General features: G+C 41.7%; 2 protein-coding genes across 2 annotated transcripts in view; one reads left to right on the top strand and one right to left on the bottom strand.

Moving 5' to 3' along the window:
- nt5dc1 (5'-nucleotidase domain containing 1) overlaps window positions 1-20261 on the top strand; it is an 88566-nt gene that overhangs the window by 435 nt on the left and 67870 nt on the right. Inside the window, exons 2-6 of the mRNA XM_080743965.1 lie at window positions 1240-1331; window positions 1748-1819; window positions 2161-2270; window positions 3208-3287; window positions 3419-3500. Of these exons, the coding sequence (XP_080600091.1) occupies window positions 1240-1331; window positions 1748-1819; window positions 2161-2270; window positions 3208-3287; window positions 3419-3500 (436 nt within the window). The remainder of the gene's footprint in view (window positions 1-1239; window positions 1332-1747; window positions 1820-2160; window positions 2271-3207; window positions 3288-3418; window positions 3501-20261) is intronic.
- col10a1b (collagen, type X, alpha 1b) lies at window positions 4254-13198 on the bottom strand (the record flags this gene model as incomplete). The annotated part of the gene is made up of 2 exons (XM_080744460.1): window positions 4254-6115; window positions 13087-13198. 2 exons carry the CDS (start codon window positions 13196-13198, stop codon window positions 4254-4256), a joined length of 1974 nt encoding a protein of 657 aa, XP_080600586.1.

Raw genomic sequence — 20261 nt, 5'->3', positions numbered from 1 at the left:
CACCATCCATGCCATGGTGACAATAATGGTGATGACCGTCAGTGATGATGATATAATGCTGTATATCAATGCTCTATGTACCCCCTCCAACTGTATATTATGTTCCCCATTTTCAAATGTTTTTATTATATTTTGACACTTGCTTTTGGCAATGTAAACGTTGGCTATGTTTTCTCATGCCAATAAAGCTCCTTTGAACTGAAAAAAGAAAGGAAAAAAATATATATATATTTGTTTTAATTGTAACGATTCCCTTTGGCGTCACATTGTGTTTTGATAATGTGGCGCCCACGTGGAAATGCGGCTCATCTGTTCAGCAACCGATTTGCTGTTTGCTCCAGATTTTTTAGTGATGGATATTATCTAATGTACTGTTCCCCAAACAGTGGTCTTCTTGACCCATTTGTGGGTCGCGAACATATTTTTTATGGGTCACGATAATTTTTCAAAAGAATTTCATGAATAAATACAAATCAAAGAAATACCATATATTAGAAAGCAGATGCTAAATTACGAAGTAGTGATTTTGCCGATCTACAAGCACACAACAACGACGCTTGTTTTCACTATAGTTGGGTCACATCTGATTTCTCTTTTGGGTCTTGAGCCAAAAGGTTTGGGAACCACTGATCTCATGTAACGTGGGCCTATGTAACGTGTGCGTGTTGGATGCTGCTGCTGCAGCTGCAGTCGTTCTGCGTGACTCACCCACAGGTTCAGCGTCGGTGATGATGATGATGATCATATATGTTTTTAACTAGCTTCGAGGCCTGCATCTGTTATTATAATGCCTTTTGAGTGATGTTTGCAAATGCAAGGATCGCAAAATGCCCTTGTAGAACTGACAGACGTGTGACATTCATTCATTCATTGGTCCAAATCACATTAAGCACAGTGTCATGCATGCTGAAGGCCTGCTTCACTTGTGGGCAGCTTTGGAGTGTAATGATTTTGCAGTCATGGCATGTGTCAGCCAGGCAGTGTGTTACTGTAACGAACACCATATTGGTACAGTAATTGTGTCAGCCAAGCAGCACCTTGTTACTGTCTGTAACAACATTGTTACAGAGTAATTATGTTGTGATCTGTGGTGTTCTTGTAATTCTGTAGCAACAGTTGTACACTGGACCATCAATTGTTAAAACAGTAAAAACTGGACTATTACATCTGTGAGCCCAGACCTGTGTACTGTTTGGATTCTTTCTGGGCTGTCAACTGACATGACTTCTTTGTTTGCAGCTGATCTATGAGAGCTTTGCCGGGTACTTGGTGGAGCACAGAGGCTATGACAAGGACCTCCTCAATTTAACACCTGCAACCTGGGATTTCTGGTGAGTCATCATCACTCAGTAGCAGATTCACAGAGCTTCTGGGCATCACATTATTCTATTGCATATAATAAACGAATTAACTAAAGTAAATGCATATAGAGGATTCTGTAACCTTTCTTCTGGAAAAGCTTTGTAGACAAATCAGAATCAGCTAAAAAACATTTGCCATTATTCCTGAAATACAGTGAGTCTGACAATCATCAAAGAATGAGATCATTCATTCAATAAGGAAACGTTATTGGTATTTACTATTTATTGGTAATTGCGATGGTGGGTTTATACTTTTTCATACTTAATGAAGAAAGAAATGTGTCAAGCTTGCAAGATGCAATGCCTAAACATTGCATGATCTGGTGCACCTTTTTATGTTTATTATTTAGCTAGGCTAAAATATTTAATGCTCATTCCATATCCAGTTTCAAAGGGCTAGTCGTGGATCTTGAGGATGGAAACCTGGTAAAGTTGGCAGAAGATGGAACCGTCTTACGGTAATATCTGAGGATGGCTGTCAAATAAGTAATATAAAATGTGCATAAATGAGTTGTGTCATGTAATGTTGAATTGGTACTCTTTAGGTTTTCAGGGTTAGAAATGATTTTCCAAAGGAAATGAAAGTATTTCTGCTTTCAGATAAAACAACACTTATTTAAGCAATTATTGATTCATCTGGTAGGCCTCGCTTAAAGAGACATAGCCTAAATAAATGTCTACATTATTAGTTTCATCATTAAAACTGAACATTCTTCTATACTTTTTGAAATATTATATTTGACTTTAGTTATTACGCAAATGGGATTACTGAACAACACATATTCTTCTGTTTCATTAGGGCAACACATGGAACCACTGACCTCACCACAGAAGAGATTATCAAACACTATGGTCCCAAAAGAGAATGGAAGCACTTCGACAGCCTCAATACCTCCTTGACCAGATCTGGTATGGTGTTCCCATGCAAGATTATTCATTCACGTTTCAGATCTTGATTTAATGTTGTTTTATACGTTTTTGGGCTGTTGGCTGTTTTGTGGACAATACAGGTCATGGAAGGATTCCGTAATGCGTAGCAGAAATATTTGCAGCTCTCGGAAGTGTATGTGATAAGGCAGTGTTCACAGTCGCGGTGACCAAGTGACAGGCTAAAAGTCAATTTCAAAGGAGGCCAGCGGCATTGAAGCTGCAAAGTGACGCTCAAACTGGCCTCAACGTTTTGTTCAGTGTTCCAGTGATGCATCAATCAATCATACACTTTTCTCCCCACCATTTCCACTCACCCCCTCTTCCCTCTGTTATTTAACACAACCCATTTCATTTATGCAGTGTGGCTTGAGCAGCTCTTCATCAGCAATGTATTTGGCCATGCCTGACATGGCTTTATCTCCACTAGTGTGAAGGGTACAAAATACATCAAAAGCATATTATACTGTAAGAACACCATGGGTGAATTACAATCATTACAATGGCAATTGATGTACAGTTGGTCAATTATGTGGTATACTGTAATACACACAATGTAAAAAGAATACCTGTACAAATGCTTGTATATTGTCTATGTTCTACTTTCTTTTCCATAAAATAGTTTTGTTTGCCTGTATGACATGGCCAAAATAGGGACACCAAGTTGATAGTGGTTACGTGTTTAATACTTTCTGACAGTTGTTTAGTAATCAAAATAAATGTTTAGGAAAGAGTCATTGTGTCAAATTCATATAGCACCACATTAAATATTTTTGAATGTTACCATAATGCAAAAAGTATGATAACGTTTTGTACTTGATTGATATGCTCACTATACAGCACCTTCAGTGCTGTTGAATGCACTTCAAGTTGAGCATTGCCAAAATGTTTATTGAGGGTTCTTTTTCTTCTCCTGCAGCAAAGTACTATTACTATGACAACTATTTTGATCTACCTGGGGCTCTTCTCTGTGGAAGAGTGGTGGACATGTTGCACAAGGTACAATCTAATAACTTTATTTATAATACTACTACATTTGTATATGATAATTCAATAGGTAACTGGAATACATTTTGAAGTATAGCATTTCTTTCCCCTTGAAAAATGACTGCATGTTTTCTTCTGAACAGCGTGGAAATGAGGTGAATTCAGACTTTTGGAAAGACATGGTGGCTGCCATTGACCATAATTACAACACATCTGCATTTAAAGGTATGTGGAATTTTGGTTTTTTGTTTTTCTCACTTGAGAATGGTTTTGTGATGGCCACATTCAGGTCCATGGTTGAAATCACACATTACAGTACAGTAGGGAGAAATTCAGAAAATGTACACATAGATGCACAGAAAACACAAACAACATTGTTTCTCACTTTTTGAACTATACATTTATTTTTTGTTTTGATCAATAATACAGCCAATGGGATTTTGACAAAATAAACTTTGAATTCCTCTTGTTTTTTGTTAATCACAGTGCTTGTTAAAAATGTTTTGGTCTTAATGACAACATATTTTATTACAACAAGTGTGATACCTTTTGCATGTATATTACAGGTAAAACTTTGAACAACAGACATTAACAGACACACAAAAAAGATACAATTTGCTGTAAATGTTACAGGCAGTTGTAGAGCACCACTTATATCTACCGGTATCTTCCAATATTGTTTCATAAAATTGCACTGGCACACATGCACCGGAAAATATGAACATAATGAATCATACATCTTTAATTTATTTCAACCCCCCCTTAAAGGTTTTACCAATACATTGTTTTGGCCATTTTTAAATCTTGCCTTTTCCATGTAAAAATGTGATTGAGGCAGATGTGCTTGTTGAAATTACAACAACATTTCTTGAGTTCTACAATGACAATGTCAATGGTATTTTTTTGTAAACTGGACTAATCCTCTGAGTAGTTCTTGAATTTGGTATGGTTTTGAGGTGTAATTTTGGATTTGTGAAATCACGTTGAGGCAATCAAGAACCCAGAGAAAGAGCAGTGGACGTTGTCTGCAGCGAAGATGCCATTGCTCTCCTCGTCGGGCACCTGAATGAAGACCCTGTCGTGGGCGTTCAGCATGAGCACAGCGCTGCCTGACATCTGGTCCAGGAAGCCCTTGTTGTATTCGTCATAGGTGAACATCATGGGCTCTTCGTTCTTGTAGAGGGCCACCAGAGCATTGGCGCCATTGACATGCATGTGGTAGACGAAGTAGTAGAGACCAGGGATCTGGCATGTGAAGACGCCACTGTGCTCGTCATAGTGCTGCTCGCCATTGTACAGAACCTGGCTGAACTGAATGGGGTGTCCAGCTGCGGGGTAGGCCCTCGTCAGCACGGCGCTGAAGGCAGACATGGGGGCCTTCATCATCGCATGGGGCATCATAACCTCATGGGATTTGATGGGCACGGCATGCTTCTCGTGGTGGTGGTAGACAATCTCGCCGGGGGCGCCGGGTTCTCCGGGAGGACCCATGGGGCCAGGGTGACCGTCTTTACCTTTGGCTCCTGGGACTCCAGGTGGACCCTGTGGACCAGAGATTCCCTTAGCGGTCAAGCCAGCGGGGCCAGGTGCGCCGGGAAGACCTGGGTGGCCCTTCAGACCAGCGGGACCGTGAGGGCCTGGGGGTCCGACAGGTCCCATGCCTCCTGGAAGTCCGTTGGCACCACTTTTTCCTGGAGCTCCGGGATGTCCGGTGTGGCCCTTTGCTCCTGCTGGACCCATAGCGCCTGGGGTACCTGGGACACCGTGGGGGCCCATCTCACCTTTGGGGCCCTGATGGCCAGTGTGGCCAGTAGCTCCAGCACCTCCATTTGCTCCTGGGATACCTGGTTTTCCTGTGAATCCCTGATGTCCCATATCACCCTTGGTGCCTTTAGGCCCTGGTGCTCCTACCATACCAGTGTCGCCCTTTAATCCCATTGCGCCTGGCTCTCCCTGGAATCCTCTGGCTCCCTGTGGTCCAGCTGGGCCAATAGGACCAACAGCACCTGGTGCACCTGTGTAACCAGTGGGGCCTGGCTCTCCCTTCTGACCGGTGGTTCCTGAGCTACCAGGGGCTCCTCTGTCACCTGGTATTCCAGGAATACCTGGCTTGCCAATGCCTGGCATGCCAGGGGATCCAGAATGGCCAGCAGGACCCTGAGGACCCTTAGGTCCCTGCTGTCCAGGCATACCTGGAGTACCATTCTGGCCTGACTTTCCTGGTGCGCCAATGCCGGGAGCGCCAGTGTGGCCCTTTGGTCCAGTCATGCCCATTGCTCCAGGGACACCATCTCTGCCAGGGGTACCAGACTTTCCGGGTTCACCAGGGTATCCGGTGGCACCGGGCTTACCAACTCCAGATTTGCCGGGAATTCCAGATGCACCCACTGGTCCCTGATGGCCTTGGGGTCCCTGAGGCCCGACGATGCCGTGTCCTTTTTCTCCCTTGGCACCGGGAATTCCAGGAATTCCAGGGTGTCCCTTCAGGCCAGCCTCTCCTCTGGGTCCCATTGCGCCAGGAATGCCATGTGGGCCGGGTTTGCCAACGCTTGAAAGCCCGTGAGGTCCGGGGGCTCCAGGAGCACCTGTGTGACCTTTGGGTCCCATTGCTCCAGTTGCGCCAGTTGCACCTGTGGCACCTGGCAGACCATTGGCTCCTGGTTTGCCAGGGGCACCTGGGCCACCAGGTTTGCCAGCTACAGAGTAGCCGGTGGCTCCAGCAGGTCCAGGTGGGCCTTGTGGTCCAGTGTGTCCCACACCGCTCTTTCCAGGAGGTCCAGGTGGTCCCATTGGTCCAGGTTCACCTGATACACCCATAGGTCCTTGCTCACCTACAACGGCTGGGGAATTGATAAAAAAATAAAAGTTAAATACTTGTTGCATAATGCAGGTAACAGCTATGGATTACATTTAATTATAATAAAGGTGTCAGGTTCAGGAGACCATATATGTCTGTCTGTGTCACAAGGGTCAAATATGTACCAGTCTTCTTCTCTAACATTTAAACTATTTAATCACTTTAGCCCTATTAAAAATACTTTTGAAAATAGACAATCTACAAACTCACTGTGTGTCACGGGACAGATACATTTTGAGCTTGTAGATCTGCTATTTCTTTGTTCATTTTTGACAATGTTCACCTATAATGACATGCCCAAATTAGGAACACAAGGGTGAAAGTAGTTAAAGGACCACTTTGTCCATTTCAACCCTGTGTTCACATAATAGGTCCACACTAATGCTCATTATAAGATGTCACCATTTCTGTGTACTCACTCTGTGTCTCACTCACAGCAGGGCTGTGGACAGTTCAGAAACCTGCCTACCATAGAGAAAGGCTGTAGCTTGTAATCCCCATCAATTGACATGTCATTGGCAGGCAGGTTTCTAAGCTTTCCATCACCCACCAATGAGCCAATGAGACGGAAGCCAATTATATTGAGGACCAATTCGGAGTACCTGAGACAAATAACAGTCTAAGTCCATATATATATATATATATATATATATATATATATACATATATACAGGCATTGACACTAAGGCTTGCCCACCTGCCCCCGGCAGGTAAATAAAACGTCAGGGCAGGTGAAGTTTGCTTTCAGGTTGCCCGACGGGGCAAGTGCTCATTTGAGAGGGGACACAAACGTCTATAAACACAACACAAGATATCTGTCTAAACACCTAAACATGGCCAGTGCGATCTGTCTTCTGGTCTGTGGAATGTAAAATAAGAGCAGTATTTACCTATAATGTGCAGTTTTTACTGTGGCTACTGTGTGAAACCATAGACATATTCAATCATAGCTACAGTATGTAGGTATTTGGATTTGGAGGTATTTGTTACATTTTTTTATCACACAGGCCCAGAAAGTAAAGAAATAAGTTAAATTCAGCAATTACCGCCTATCATTTTATCATACCTATCATTTTATAATGGACGATTTACTTTTCGGGCAAGTGGGCATGACCTTAGGGCAAGTAGAACATAACCTGTACTTGCCCGATGGGCAAGTGCATCTGATACCTTAGTGTCAACCCCTGATATATATATATATATATATATATATATATATATATATATATATATATATATATATATATATATATATATATATATATTATTATTATTATTATTTATTTTTTTACCAAACTGTAAACCACAAACTAGTCATTTTAATATGTTAAATTGTTAATGCACTCCCCCCTCATTTTGTTCAATTGTCTGTTTTAATGTTATCAGCTCCCTTTGTCTGCTGAATATTGCTTGTACGGACTTATACTGTTGTTCCACAAACTGTTGGAGATATACTGTTTTTTCACTTTCCATAAGTATTATGTCTTATAATTCCTAATATATATGAGTTAAGTACAAAAATCTAATTCAACAAAATGAGGGGGGAGTGCATTAAGAATTTAACAGATTAAAAACTTCTAGTTTGTGGTTTACAGTCTGGTAAATCAAAAAAAATATCTACCGGTATATTAACATTTTTAAAATATGGACTTGGAGACAGTTTTTCGTCTCAGGTACTCATATGAAGATAAAGTTGAAAATGGGTGAAGTGCTCCTTTGAGAAGGTGAAATGACAGGTACATCTAAGCTTGTGTATTGTAAATGGTGTGTGAGTGTTAATAGTGAATAGTGATATTGCATTATTTCCTTGTACCTAATAATGTACAGTGTAACACAGCCAAACTAAAAACACAGGTTTACTTAATAACTCACTTAGCGCAGAGCGACTTTCGGGGCGACTAACTAATGATGGCGTTTGGTGCCGAGCGACTCGGAGCGACTTTTATATAAAAGCATTGTTTAAGCTTTTAATTTGGGTTGATAGACGGAGCGGAACGGTTAGCTTACCTTCGACTAGCATACAGATGAAAACCGTGAAAAAAAAGGATACGATTATGACGTCACCTTTAAGCCATAGCTTCCTGTTTACGTAGGCCTCTGTTAGCCGCTAGGCTCAATGCAAACCATCCGACCCTCACGTAGCTTCACTAGGTCGGATTTTGATTCGGAAACTTTCTGTGTGGCATCTATATACGTTCCGATGCCCATACCAATGGTGGTTTGAGACGATCAAGCACGAATTGAGCAGTATTGAGCTCAAATGGCGGCCCGCGGCCTGTCCATTGAATGTCAATGGAGAGCATGTCATTGTACCATCCTGTTATGTCATGAACCTTGTTTTTTATTCTGACTTAACATGGGACCATGGAAAGTCTATGAGCTATGGCTCACTCTAGTGGTCATCTTGTGGCATCCGCAGGCACGTGTACCTGTTTATGTAATGTGATTTTGGGGATTCAATATAGCTATTTCCTGGCGTTATAAGCGCAGATTCATATTGAAATCTGGCTCGCTCGGCGCTAAGTGAGTTAAACAATAGAAGAGTCAGTGTTTTGTTCCTGAGGCACATTATTCTCAGTGGTGCTGTACTGTGAATGGATGGCAAAAAGCTCATGGATCTAATAATACGTGCCCCATTTTCTGTGCATATTGACTTAACCAGTCTGTCACGCATCACTTGTTGTGACACTGATGAGGCCATTTTTTTTTTTTTTTTTATTATCTCACTGAATGTTGAGGCAGACATGCAAGCATTAATGTGAACATTTCTGCTCGTAGAAAAGGTTTACTGTTTCACTATTTTGTCTCCACATCATTTCTCTTTCTTGTGTTTTTCTCTCTGTTTGACTCCTCAGATGTCTTTTTAGTGCTTGACTAACATCACAGTTGGTATTCTGCTTCATACGACCACAACCTGATTTAAAACGCAGAGGACACTGCTCCCTGTGATTACAGGGAGAGGTTGTGCGGACACTTCCCAGGGTAGTCTCTTGACAAGACCAGTGTTCTGAGGGGATGTTTCCCACTAAGACCCACTCTGCCTCGCGGGGAAACTCAGTAACCCCAGCTCCTGTGTATTTCGGTTTTGATTTCGGCCACGCTATACCATATACCCTTTAATTTGCTGGTGCAGCCCATGGCAGTGGATGGATGGTTAGTGGTCTGCAGGATGTTGACATCACCTTGAGCCATTTTCTGCCACTTAATGTGGAAGTGCATGGGCACAGTAGGGCATGTGAGGATACAGTATGCACAGTACTGCACAGCATGTGGACCAGAATAGGATTTGATCACAAATTAGATATTGTACTGTGGCTCAGGCAATATATTACAGCGGTCCGCCCTGTTACTTTAACCTCATTTTAACGAATGGGAAGCATCTTCTCAATGGGAAAAAAAACACACCACTGTAGACTTATTATTATTATTATTTCTTTTTTTGTGAATGCGGAAATCTAATTTGACTACTTCCTGATAAATAATTAGATGTCTACAACCATGTTCTTCTATTGCTGGCTACTGTGTAAACCTTATCAGGAGGAGAGGGACGATACCAACACTTGATCTAATTATTGTATGTCTTTTTATAACTCCAGACTTCCTTATTCATCAGCTACTTGAATTGTTAACCTTTTATCTAAACAACAAGGAAGGCTGTGAATACGAAAGCACCAAAACTAACTCACTAGGGAACAAGAGACAGTCGGCGTATTCTCACATTATTCTGTTAACTGTGTTCATGTCAAGTAAGATGAGATCCATGTAGCAGGAGAAAAATGTGATACAATTAATCATTTTCTTTATTTCTTTTTAACGTAACTACTGTATGCCAAACAATACATTGGATTGGCCTTCCAAGAATAGTAGGTGCTGTAAAAAGTCTTCTTGATGGAACAGTCTGTTGAAATATCAAAATGCGTATTATAAAAGGAAATGTGAATGTGTATGAGCTCTTTTGCAATAGTGGCTTGAGCGTAAAATGGATTGACATGGCTATAATTTGGAAGCCACATAAAAAATGTGCTTGAAACCACGAATGAAGAATTGGTCCAGAACTGGACTTTTTGGCAGCCAGGGAAACCTCAAACTGGAGGTGATGATACTGGCCGCGGTTAGCATGGTGGCCTAACCAGTAATTGAACCGTGACAGTACTGTTTGTACTGCATAGCAGCCTGCTTATGTGTCAACGTGCCGCACCAATCCATTGTTGAAATATTTCTCTTTCACAGTCCTCACTTTATCCACTTTACACCCACTTTCTGTCCGGCTTGTTTTTCTAAATTGGTTTACCGTCTCCTGCTTCAGAAAAATATAATCTCACATAGATTAGCAAGGTTACGGTGAGCTATGGCACATTTTGATTTATTTGGCTAGTCATACATTTGTCATGGAACGTGTGAGACACTTTCATTCGTCATTTTATTTTATTTTAATGCGTTCAAATTGTGTTTGTGTTCAAACATTTAACGCCACGAAAGTGGTTTGTTTGGGTGTGCCCGCTGCGACGTGGTAACGACATCTGTTTGGAAGGTTTTTCAAATCTTGAGTGCTCATTGTTGAGTGGAAAGGCTTCTATTTTTATGTTGAAGCCCACGGGCCATTAAAACCACATCAAAGCCTCTGAAAAGCTGAAATTAATTTTCAATTGTTTGCTACCCAAGTCATTGCATTGTGGGGAACTGTGTTAAATCTTGACCACAAGTCATTGACGTATTTACAGAGTTGTCAGCTAAGCAATTATTTTGTGAACATGGCTTCAGGGCTTTTTAGTGAAGCGTGCAGAAGTGATGGTTGCCTATTTCTGTTTTTATCCAGGGAGCACATACAGGGCCTATTTTTGTCCATGCCTTACCCAAAACTCCCTAAACTCTTTTGCCATTTTTTTTTTACTATTTTGAAAAACATTTTAAATATTTCAAATAGCTGATCTACAAGCTCAGAACGTGTCGATGTAGATCGGCCATTTGAAGTCTTTTAAAATGTTTTTTTTTTTTTAAATAATAAAGGCAAAGAAGTGTACGGATAAGGGCATGGACGAAAATATAGCTCAATGCATTCTATGACTGTCCATCTCACTTAGGAACTGTGCACTCCATTTTATCCCAGCCTTGAAAGAAAGATGAGTTTCACAACAGGTGCCACTTGCATATTTATTGTTATAGTGTTGTTGTTTTGTATCTGATCATTGCTCTTTTATTGATTAACCGCTTGAACCATAGCATCACTATTTTGGGGTGAACATTCAACGAAAATAGAAGATCCACAAGCTCACGATGCAATGCAACAAGGCACTTTGTGAGCTTGTAGATAGGCTATGTTTGGCAAAGAGATATAGCATAGAGGGAAAACTGGAGGGGGCCTAGTATACACTCCCCTGTCAACTAAGTATAGTTGTACTGTAACCGGTCAAACTATCATGCGCTGACCGGGGTCCCCCAGGGGTCTGTCCTTGGCCTGCTCCGTTTTCCCCTCTACACCAAATATGCTCATTTACACTACTTGAACACAAACTGCTAGCTTGTAGATCTGCTATTTTCACAAACTGTTCACCTACTGTAGTTATGCAGAATGCCACAATGGAACTTTTAAAGCTGACAGTTGAACTCCTTTCAGCATTAAAGTTTAATTGTGGCATTTCATTGTAGTTATTTTATTTTCATATGTGTAAATACCGTACAAATAACATGCATTATTATTTAATAATTCGCTATGTTGTTTTATGTTCATACAGTTACACTGACATCTGGGAGCTGCCCAGTACAACTACAGTTGTAGAAGTCGTTTTATGCTTTTAACTCATGCCCAGTGCCATGCTGAAGGATAGCTTTACAGTAGTGCTTCCAACATTTAGAAACAACTTTAGCTGAGTCACTAAAACAGTCAGGCACTGTTTGTGTCTTCAAAGGTTTCGCTTTTAAGAGTTGAATAATGGTATTATATTCTCGTAAATATCAATTGTTAAGGTCATAGGTCCTAAAAAGACTTGAAAGCAAACTCGTAAATGTTTGAATTGTTGCTATAAATCTCACTTGTTTGGAAGGCTCTGTGATGTTACCACATGTGATCACACTTTTAGTTTTTGACTAGAGTTGAATTTAGAGCAAATGCATTGTATTCTCTACATGGAGAAAAAGACAGAGCTGGATGTATTCTTTATATTTAAAATAGAATAACTTAAAGAATCACCCTAACCCTACCACTCGTATTTCTACCCTTATTTGTTAAAACCTTTATTTTACTGAGCGCAAAAGCGCAAAAATACCCTGCTTCATACTCATTTAGCTACAGACATCTCACTCCTGGGAGCTGCCCAGCGCAACCACAGTTGTACAGTTGTACTGTTGGCCCCTGATCAGCTCCACTGAAGCAGTTGGGATATATTCCTGGGTATTGAGGTTCTAGGGGCGAGTGTTACTCACTCACTTCCCCGCCCAGACGTTCCCTGCCTGTCTGAGGGACTGAACCAGGAACATTCTCTTCACAAGCACGCTCCTCTAACATTTAAGCCATCGCTGCTCCATTTAGTTTTGATACTGAACACCAAAAGTGATGGATTATTGAATCAGTGCTACAATGTGAAATCAACTGCTGGATTCGAGCATTGCTAGATAAACACTTACTAAATTTAAAAAGGAAAACCCTCAATGAGTGACATTTTTATCTTTTTGCGTTATGTTTGGTGGGTCTCGAGTTTATGTTTCGGTGGGATTTTTACAGCCTTTAGTGTAACCTGTGGTGTGCTGGTTGTGCAGATTGTTGAATTTATTAACTTCATGCGGTTGACATCTTAATCACTGTGTACGTCTTGGCGGGGTAAATTAGTGTTTTTAGTTTGCTCCTGCTTGGATTCGCTTTTTTTAACTGCTCAAACAAATATACTTTTGCTGGCCTTTTTAGAGGATTCACCATCTACAAATTGTCAATGCAAGGAAAGAACTGGATGTGCAACTTACCATGCTTGGTATGATGGACGTAAGGGGTCTTTTGTACTTTACTATGGTGGTAGGGGGTTGCCTCTGCCAAAGCAAGGAGGACTAGGAGAATACTCGTTACTCTCAGATCCATCTTCTGAAGCTAAACCTGCAAATACAAAATCCAATCAGAACAATAGCTTGTTGATGATGGAGCTTGGATGAAAAATGATTTCACCCACTTCTTTACACCTGTAATCCTGTGATGTGACAATACATTTGATTCTGTTTCTTATGGCTTTCTCCTCATTGCTTTCATCTCCCTCTCTTTGCTGTGAAACGATAATGACAAACCGTAATAGACCATGTAAATACCCTGGGAAAGTGAATGGCTTTGCTACTCTTTAACACTAAGTCAATTGAGCTACAATGTTTAAGGTTAGTCTAAAGCAATCCAGCTGTGACCATTGATGCAGAAATACAAATCCTAACAATAGATTTTGAACTGAATCTCCTCATGCATTTACCAAGGGCCTCAAACTCTCTTTCAATTGTAATCTTTTTTGACATTTAGTTTTTGTTGGCTATACTTTAGAACATACACTACATTCATCCAAGATCAGCATGTGGCTTACGGTACCAGCCAGACACTTGCTGATGGCTGGCTTCAAGTCAGTGGATTGACACCAGGCTTCAATTCAAAGCCAGCCATCAGTGCCGAGCTGTTCTCTCGCCTTGGGAGGCGAAAGCTTTGCATCAACAGTCAAATGTAACTCCTGTGAGTGTAGAAATGGACCCATGACATCCAAAGATCCATTTCCAGATTTGACTGTGCACCTGGTTAAACCCAAGGTGCAGGGCAAGTCAGGGCCCATGCACTACCCACCAGCAGAGGAAGGCCCACCATGAAGAGCCAAAATGGCTATGCTACAGTAGGAACAATACAGTATGAAAGCACACCTTACCGGCACGATTATGCTCCAAAGAATGGTCAGGGGGGGGTCCGGAGGTGCTGTCCCGGTCCGGTGCTGTTATATCCTTTAGTGTGGAGTCGGGTCTGTCTGTCTTTCTTTGAGCGGCTGCTGCTGCTTCCCAGGGCAAAGCTCAAGGTATTTATACTGAGTGAGTCTCCCAGCATCATGTAGGGTCCACAATACTATGTGGAAGGTCCTCCCTGCTGTGATGTCATCTTTAATGACGGGTGCCATGTCCTCAGAAGGCATGTCACTTTAGGATGATAGTGCTCTCTTTTTTGACTCCGCCTTTTTATCCCCCCCCCCCCCCCCCTTCTCGCTCGCTCGCTCTCTCTCTCTCTCTCTCTCTCTCTCTCTCAGCCTATGTGTTTATGTTTATGTATAGAGCAGGGCTGAGGGAAATGTAAAAAGGAAAACCCTCAATGAGTGACATTTTTATCTTTTTGCGTTATGTTTGGTGGGTCTCGAGTTTATGTTTCGGTGGGATTTTTACAGCCTTTAGTGTAACCTGTGGTGTGCTGGTTGTGCAGATTGTTGAATTTATTAACTTCATGCGGTTGACATCTTAATCACTGTGTACGTCTTGGCGGGGTAAATTAGTGTTTTTAGTTTGCTCCTGCTTGGATTCGCTTTTTTTAACTGCTCAAACAAATATACTTTTGCTGGCCTTTTTAGAGGATTCACCATCTAAAGAGCAAGTTTATTGACGAGGTGTCTGTTTGCAGGGTGTATTCCTGGAAAAATAAAGACTGCATTGGTCTGTCTGTGTTTTTCTTCAGTCTGATGTCTCTCTCAGTACACCGTACATTAAATGTCCCTACTAGCATTTCTGTGTCTGTTTCAGGAAACACAATATTTTCAGGAAGCGTTTAAGAAAACCTATATATATATTTATATATATATATATATATATATATATATATATATATATATATATATATATATATATATATTATATTGGTTGTATTTCTGACCCCATTTATGGATCATACTTAAGATGTCAAAATAATGTAAAAGATGAGAGAAAGAGTCTGATTGTGTGGGCACAAATCTTTGTCTGAAGTGTTCTTAGCAACATTATCATGTGCAGCTCCAAAGCTGATTCAACTGCCCTAAAGTGTGTGTAGGATTCTAATACAAATATATTCAGTGGCATTTTCCAACATTTTACACAATTGCTTTGAAGAAGTAATGGAAGTAACACTGGAAATTGTTGTAACCTCAGTGTTTTTGGGTCTGCTCAGAACTATTACAGTAAAGCTTGTCATGCACTTGGAAATACTAGACCAGAACACCAGGGGGCAGAGTGTAGTTTCTCGTCTCAGACCTGTTGCATTTGATGCTGCATATCAGTCCTCTAGGTTCCTGGTAACCAAATGGATAGACGAATGGGGCTGTTGTTGGTTGCTGGTTAATGTTGCTTGACTTGGTAAGTACATTTGGGTTTGTACGACATGCTATCAAGACACTCAACTGCTCCCGTGGAGATATTCTGTGGCTAACAGCTACTGTACACTACTAATGTTAGATGGGAAGATCCCAGGTCTGATTGCAGGCATACGGTATGTGCAAAAGTCTCCTTCCCACAGTGCAACTTCTTAAAGTTGAGCTGAAATGGCATTTCGTGAGTGTCCAACTTCCATATCGTGACGTATTTCTGAGTGAAACAGGATAGGAACTTAGGAAGGTGGAACATCACATTGAGTGGAGAGCTGCACAAGTGTCACAGCGATGGGGGTGGGGTTTCGAGGTCAACTGGCTTGGGAATCATTAGGGTACCGATTTGATCATTGAAAAGTTAAACGTGATCGTGGCCGGGAGGGGGAGATTGGGTTTTCGCTCCTGTGAGTCTGTCTGCATGTGAGCATTTGTTATTTGAGCTGGTCAAAGGGGCAGTGCCCTCAATACCATACCTGACTAACTACTTCTCCAAAGTGAATGACACCCACAGCCACAACACTAGAGGGAGTGACAATGATCAGGTAATACTCAAATATAGAACAAACATGGTAAAATGAAAAGATGTGAATCACTGGTTTCTTTCAAACCTGGCCCATCTATCAGGAGACCATAAGGGGAGGTAAATGCAAATTCCCATTGAAAGGAGGTGTAATTCCCTGCTGCTGCTATTTTTCATTCATTTTTGTGTTTTTATGCTATGTTGATGAATAGAAACAATGGAGACAAGTCCCCAGGACCTTTTGTCTGACTGTACCATGTGCCTGACTGGAGTGCATCTCTCCACTCCGAAATGTCTCCTTTCCGACATGTCTCCATTCCGACACTAACCCTATCTCTAACCCTAACCCTAAACCGAACCCCCATGGGAGTGTCGCTACTCTGACAATAAGAAGTCAATTTCGGAGTGGCGACATGTCGGAATGGAGAGAGCCTCCCGCCTGACTGTACCATGTGCTGTTACTGTACATTTCTCACCATTAAAGTATTCAATCAATCAATTAAGCATCTATTCTCGGGCACCAGCACACTGATCGGCAGCTCAGCAGATAAGTGTTTTCTTAATAAACTCTTAGTAAACCTTTAAACAAAGTAAAGTTACAAAGCAACACATTATGCTATTATGTACAAGATGATACTTTAAAAATATATATATTTTCATCCTGTAGCCTTTGTTCATGGTTAGGTGTATTATAATTTGTTCACAGGCTTGTTGAAGGCTGCCTACACCCCAAATAATTGCACACTCCATGTGGGACAATCGGTTTACAATAGCTCAAGGATATTGGAGTTCAAAATAGGGCTCTTATTTTTGTCTTATCAACATAATGTATCCATGGTTTTTGGGTAAAACCGCGATTCCCCTCCTTGGCATATATCATTTCAACGTTCTAAGTTGAGGCCGCGGAAGAAAGACTGCTGAGCCTCGGGCATCTTTGGCAAAGCCTTCTGGTCAAATGACAGAGCTGTGGGGCAGGGGTGGAGTCAACAACACTTAACAGCTTTTTAAGCTCCACAGCCACTCGCATCGTGCCATGAAAGCGACAGTGACCACACTGTGGCACTACCACTTGGATGTCAGCAGTCTTTTCCTGCTTTCTTTTTTTTAATTTTGGTGTGTCAAGATTACATCCTCCTTAATCTAAAGTTGGGCACTCTGTGATTGACTGTAACTGGTTACCTAAATGTGCATCCCGCATCCTGGAAAGACCTCATGGAGTGTGGCAGAAGACAGTTTGAGTGTCAGAGGAGAACGTATTTCAAATGCGTCAGCAGAAAGCCATTAAAAGTGTTACAGGACTGCCCTTGACTCTTAACTTTAACCCTGCCTATTCTAAGGCAAGATGCTTCAGCACTTTACTTTGCAATGGCCTGATTTCAAGGTATTAGAGCCCTTGTATATTCTCCTATTGAAAATGACTGTCAATACACAATCAAACGTTGTGGAAACTTTAAGATGTCCCTCATATGTAATGTACATTCATACTAAGTTGTAACTTAATGTAGAAAGTAGAAAAAAATTATTTGTACAATCGGTACTTTCATGAACAGATAGGGACATTTTAGCACATCTGCAGTAGTTGGGGGTTCGGGAGGTTTTGTCCCCAGTTCGGTGCTGTTATATCCATACATGTACTGTATGTGTGGAGTCGATCATTTTATCAACTTCATTGTTCTTCCATTGACCAAATTAGACCCTGGTGTCAGGCAGGACACATGCTGGTTGACAAGTAGTTCTGCCTGAAGATCATAAGTGCACATTCCCCCCTGGCCAAGGGAGCATTGCTTATTTGCTGAACAGAAAGCTCACATTGTGACACGCTGTGAGCTTGTTATGTAGATCTGCTATTTATAGAATTAGTACACAGAAATATATGTACGCACATCTTGTTCTTCATATTGTTTAGGTTTTGGTACCCAGCGTTGGCCGGATTATTGCATGGGCGAAATAGGCTCCCTCCTTCTCCCTCACTTTCCCACTTCATCCCTCCCTCTCCTTATTCCTATTTCTCTCTCTCTCTCTCTCTCTCTCTCTCTCTCTCTCTCTCTCTCTCTCTCTCTCCTCTGTCTTTCTCCATCCAGTCATCCAGCCATCTCTCCCTCCTTCCCACTCTCCTTCCTCTGTCACCTTCTCTCCATCCTTGTCTCACTATCCCTCTCTCTCACTGATCGAGCTCTGATCTGTTGTCACACACAGCAAAAAAAAACCTTGCCTATAATAACAGTGATTTGCTCGGACGTCAGCCGATTCCTAGCAACAGTGATTCGTGCACACAGATTCGGGGTGGAACATACAGTAAGTGTACATTATATAGCGCCGAAATCTAGGAGGCATCTGATTCATCTGAGACTTCTGAGACATCAGAAAGGTTAAACTTGTCACTTTGTTTTGTCTCGTGTCTACGTTTAACTCCCAGGAAACAGAGGATGCCATGATAGCTGGGAGAGAAGAGAAAAAAATAATTGCAGGTTGATGATGTGACTAGGCCCAGTGGGAAGACTGGAAAGTGGGTGCTAAAGATAGACCCGTTAGAGCCGGGATATGTGACTGGGGCCCAGATTTAACGTTTTAATAAACCGAATATGCCACTAAGAGGCACTTGCAGCTTTATGAATGGAAGGATTGATGTTGGACCTCCTGGCTGAATGTGGGTACTGGGTACAATTATAGGGACCCGAAAACAAAAAATCACAGTCGGAACTCCAACCGACCTGAGGCTAACTGCATTTCAGAATAGCAACCAAAAAACCCCAATCTGTAGCCTGCTGGACTTTTGGCATCTTGACAAACAAAAATATATCGCCCAAGTCATTAAGAATTTGTGAGAAGGGGAATTAAGGTCACAGGCGCTGAAACAAATCTGATTTCGCCCTCATTTTAGGTTCATTTTTAGGACCTGGTAATGGGCTTGTTTGAAGGAAATTACCTTAAGGCAGGGCATAGCACAGAATGTGCTGCGATGGCCATTATTTTTCATTTTACTGTGCCTGGTTCCCACACCCTCAGGTAACCAATGTCTTTCACAATGAATGTGGTCCATTATTATTTAAATGAATCATTCATCAGTGATTATAATAAACAGCCCTGCAGATTCATTGCATTTATTTGTCTAGTTACTGTAAAGCATTATTTTCCATCTTTGATTGTGATAATAAATTAAATATTTGAAATATTAATATTTCAACAACTCAAGCTTATCGATATTGTCCTTGAAGTGTTCCTTAAAAACATTGTTGTGTTTACAGTATATTTGACCAGTAAGACGCCTAAGGGCGAAAAACCTAAAGGGCGAGGTTGCGCCATCTTTCTTGGCCATATATGGATTCTGTTAGTGTGGCTCTCCTAACAGGGCATCATCTGGGATACTATCCCTTTTATGCCCATATATGGAGATCTCTAACAGAATCCCTTTTATGCCCATATATGGAGATCCCTGCTCTGAGTATCTGACATCACTGTTATGTCACCTCTTTATGCCCATATATGGAGATCCCTGCTCCGAGTATCTGACATCACTGTGATGTCACCTGTGATGTCAGTGATGTGTCAGGGGAACCACAGTGTCAGGTGTTACCCGTCCACGCCACGGACAAGCTGTGACGGTTCTGATAGTAAACTGCGACCCAGGTTGCAATAAGTTAGTTTTATAAGTAAGTTGAGGTGTTGGAGGTACCGGTGTCTGCTGGCATCCTGTTTGGCTGGTGTGACTTCCGTGACAAGCGAATGCTGCAACATACTGTACATTCTGCAGGCTCCCAACCCCTCACTTACTGTAGGCCTAATGGTTGCCATAAATCCAGCTGCATCTGCTTGTAAGCTTTGCAAAGGTCCTGGTAATTTATTTAAAGTGTATGATTTCACAGTCCACCAGAATGCAACAGGAAGATTACTATAGTTCTATCGGTACCCCTTGATTAAACCATGATCCTCCACTTTCTGTTTTGCATCAAATGTCCCTAACTGTATCCTTCTTCACCCAGTAGCCTCCTGGTGGGTGGTGGAATGCAGACGATGAAAGCCTTTGTGTTAGCAAAAGAATCTCCTTCTGAATTATCTCCTGTTGATGGATTGCGTAGGGGGTTTGTGGCATAGTAAGGTGTGAGAAGCCAAGCCGAGACGTCTTATTTTAAACAGTTTCAATGCTGTGATGGTTTTTAAGGGAGCGCCAGTGTTTACCAAATTACGAAGCTCTTGAAATAATTTACGGCTGACGAAAATCTGGTGGGTGAAAACAAATGCTGGCAATGCTGGCATGAGGAACCCAGCTATTCTGGCCCTGCAGA

The sequence above is a fragment of the Nannobrachium achirus genome (assembly GCF_963921795.1).
Source record: "Nannobrachium achirus genome assembly, chromosome: 16".
NCBI lineage: Eukaryota > Metazoa > Chordata > Actinopteri > Myctophiformes > Myctophidae > Nannobrachium > Nannobrachium achirus.
The sequence above is the reverse complement of the archived record's forward strand: the minus strand, read 5'-3'. Positions and strand labels throughout refer to the sequence as shown.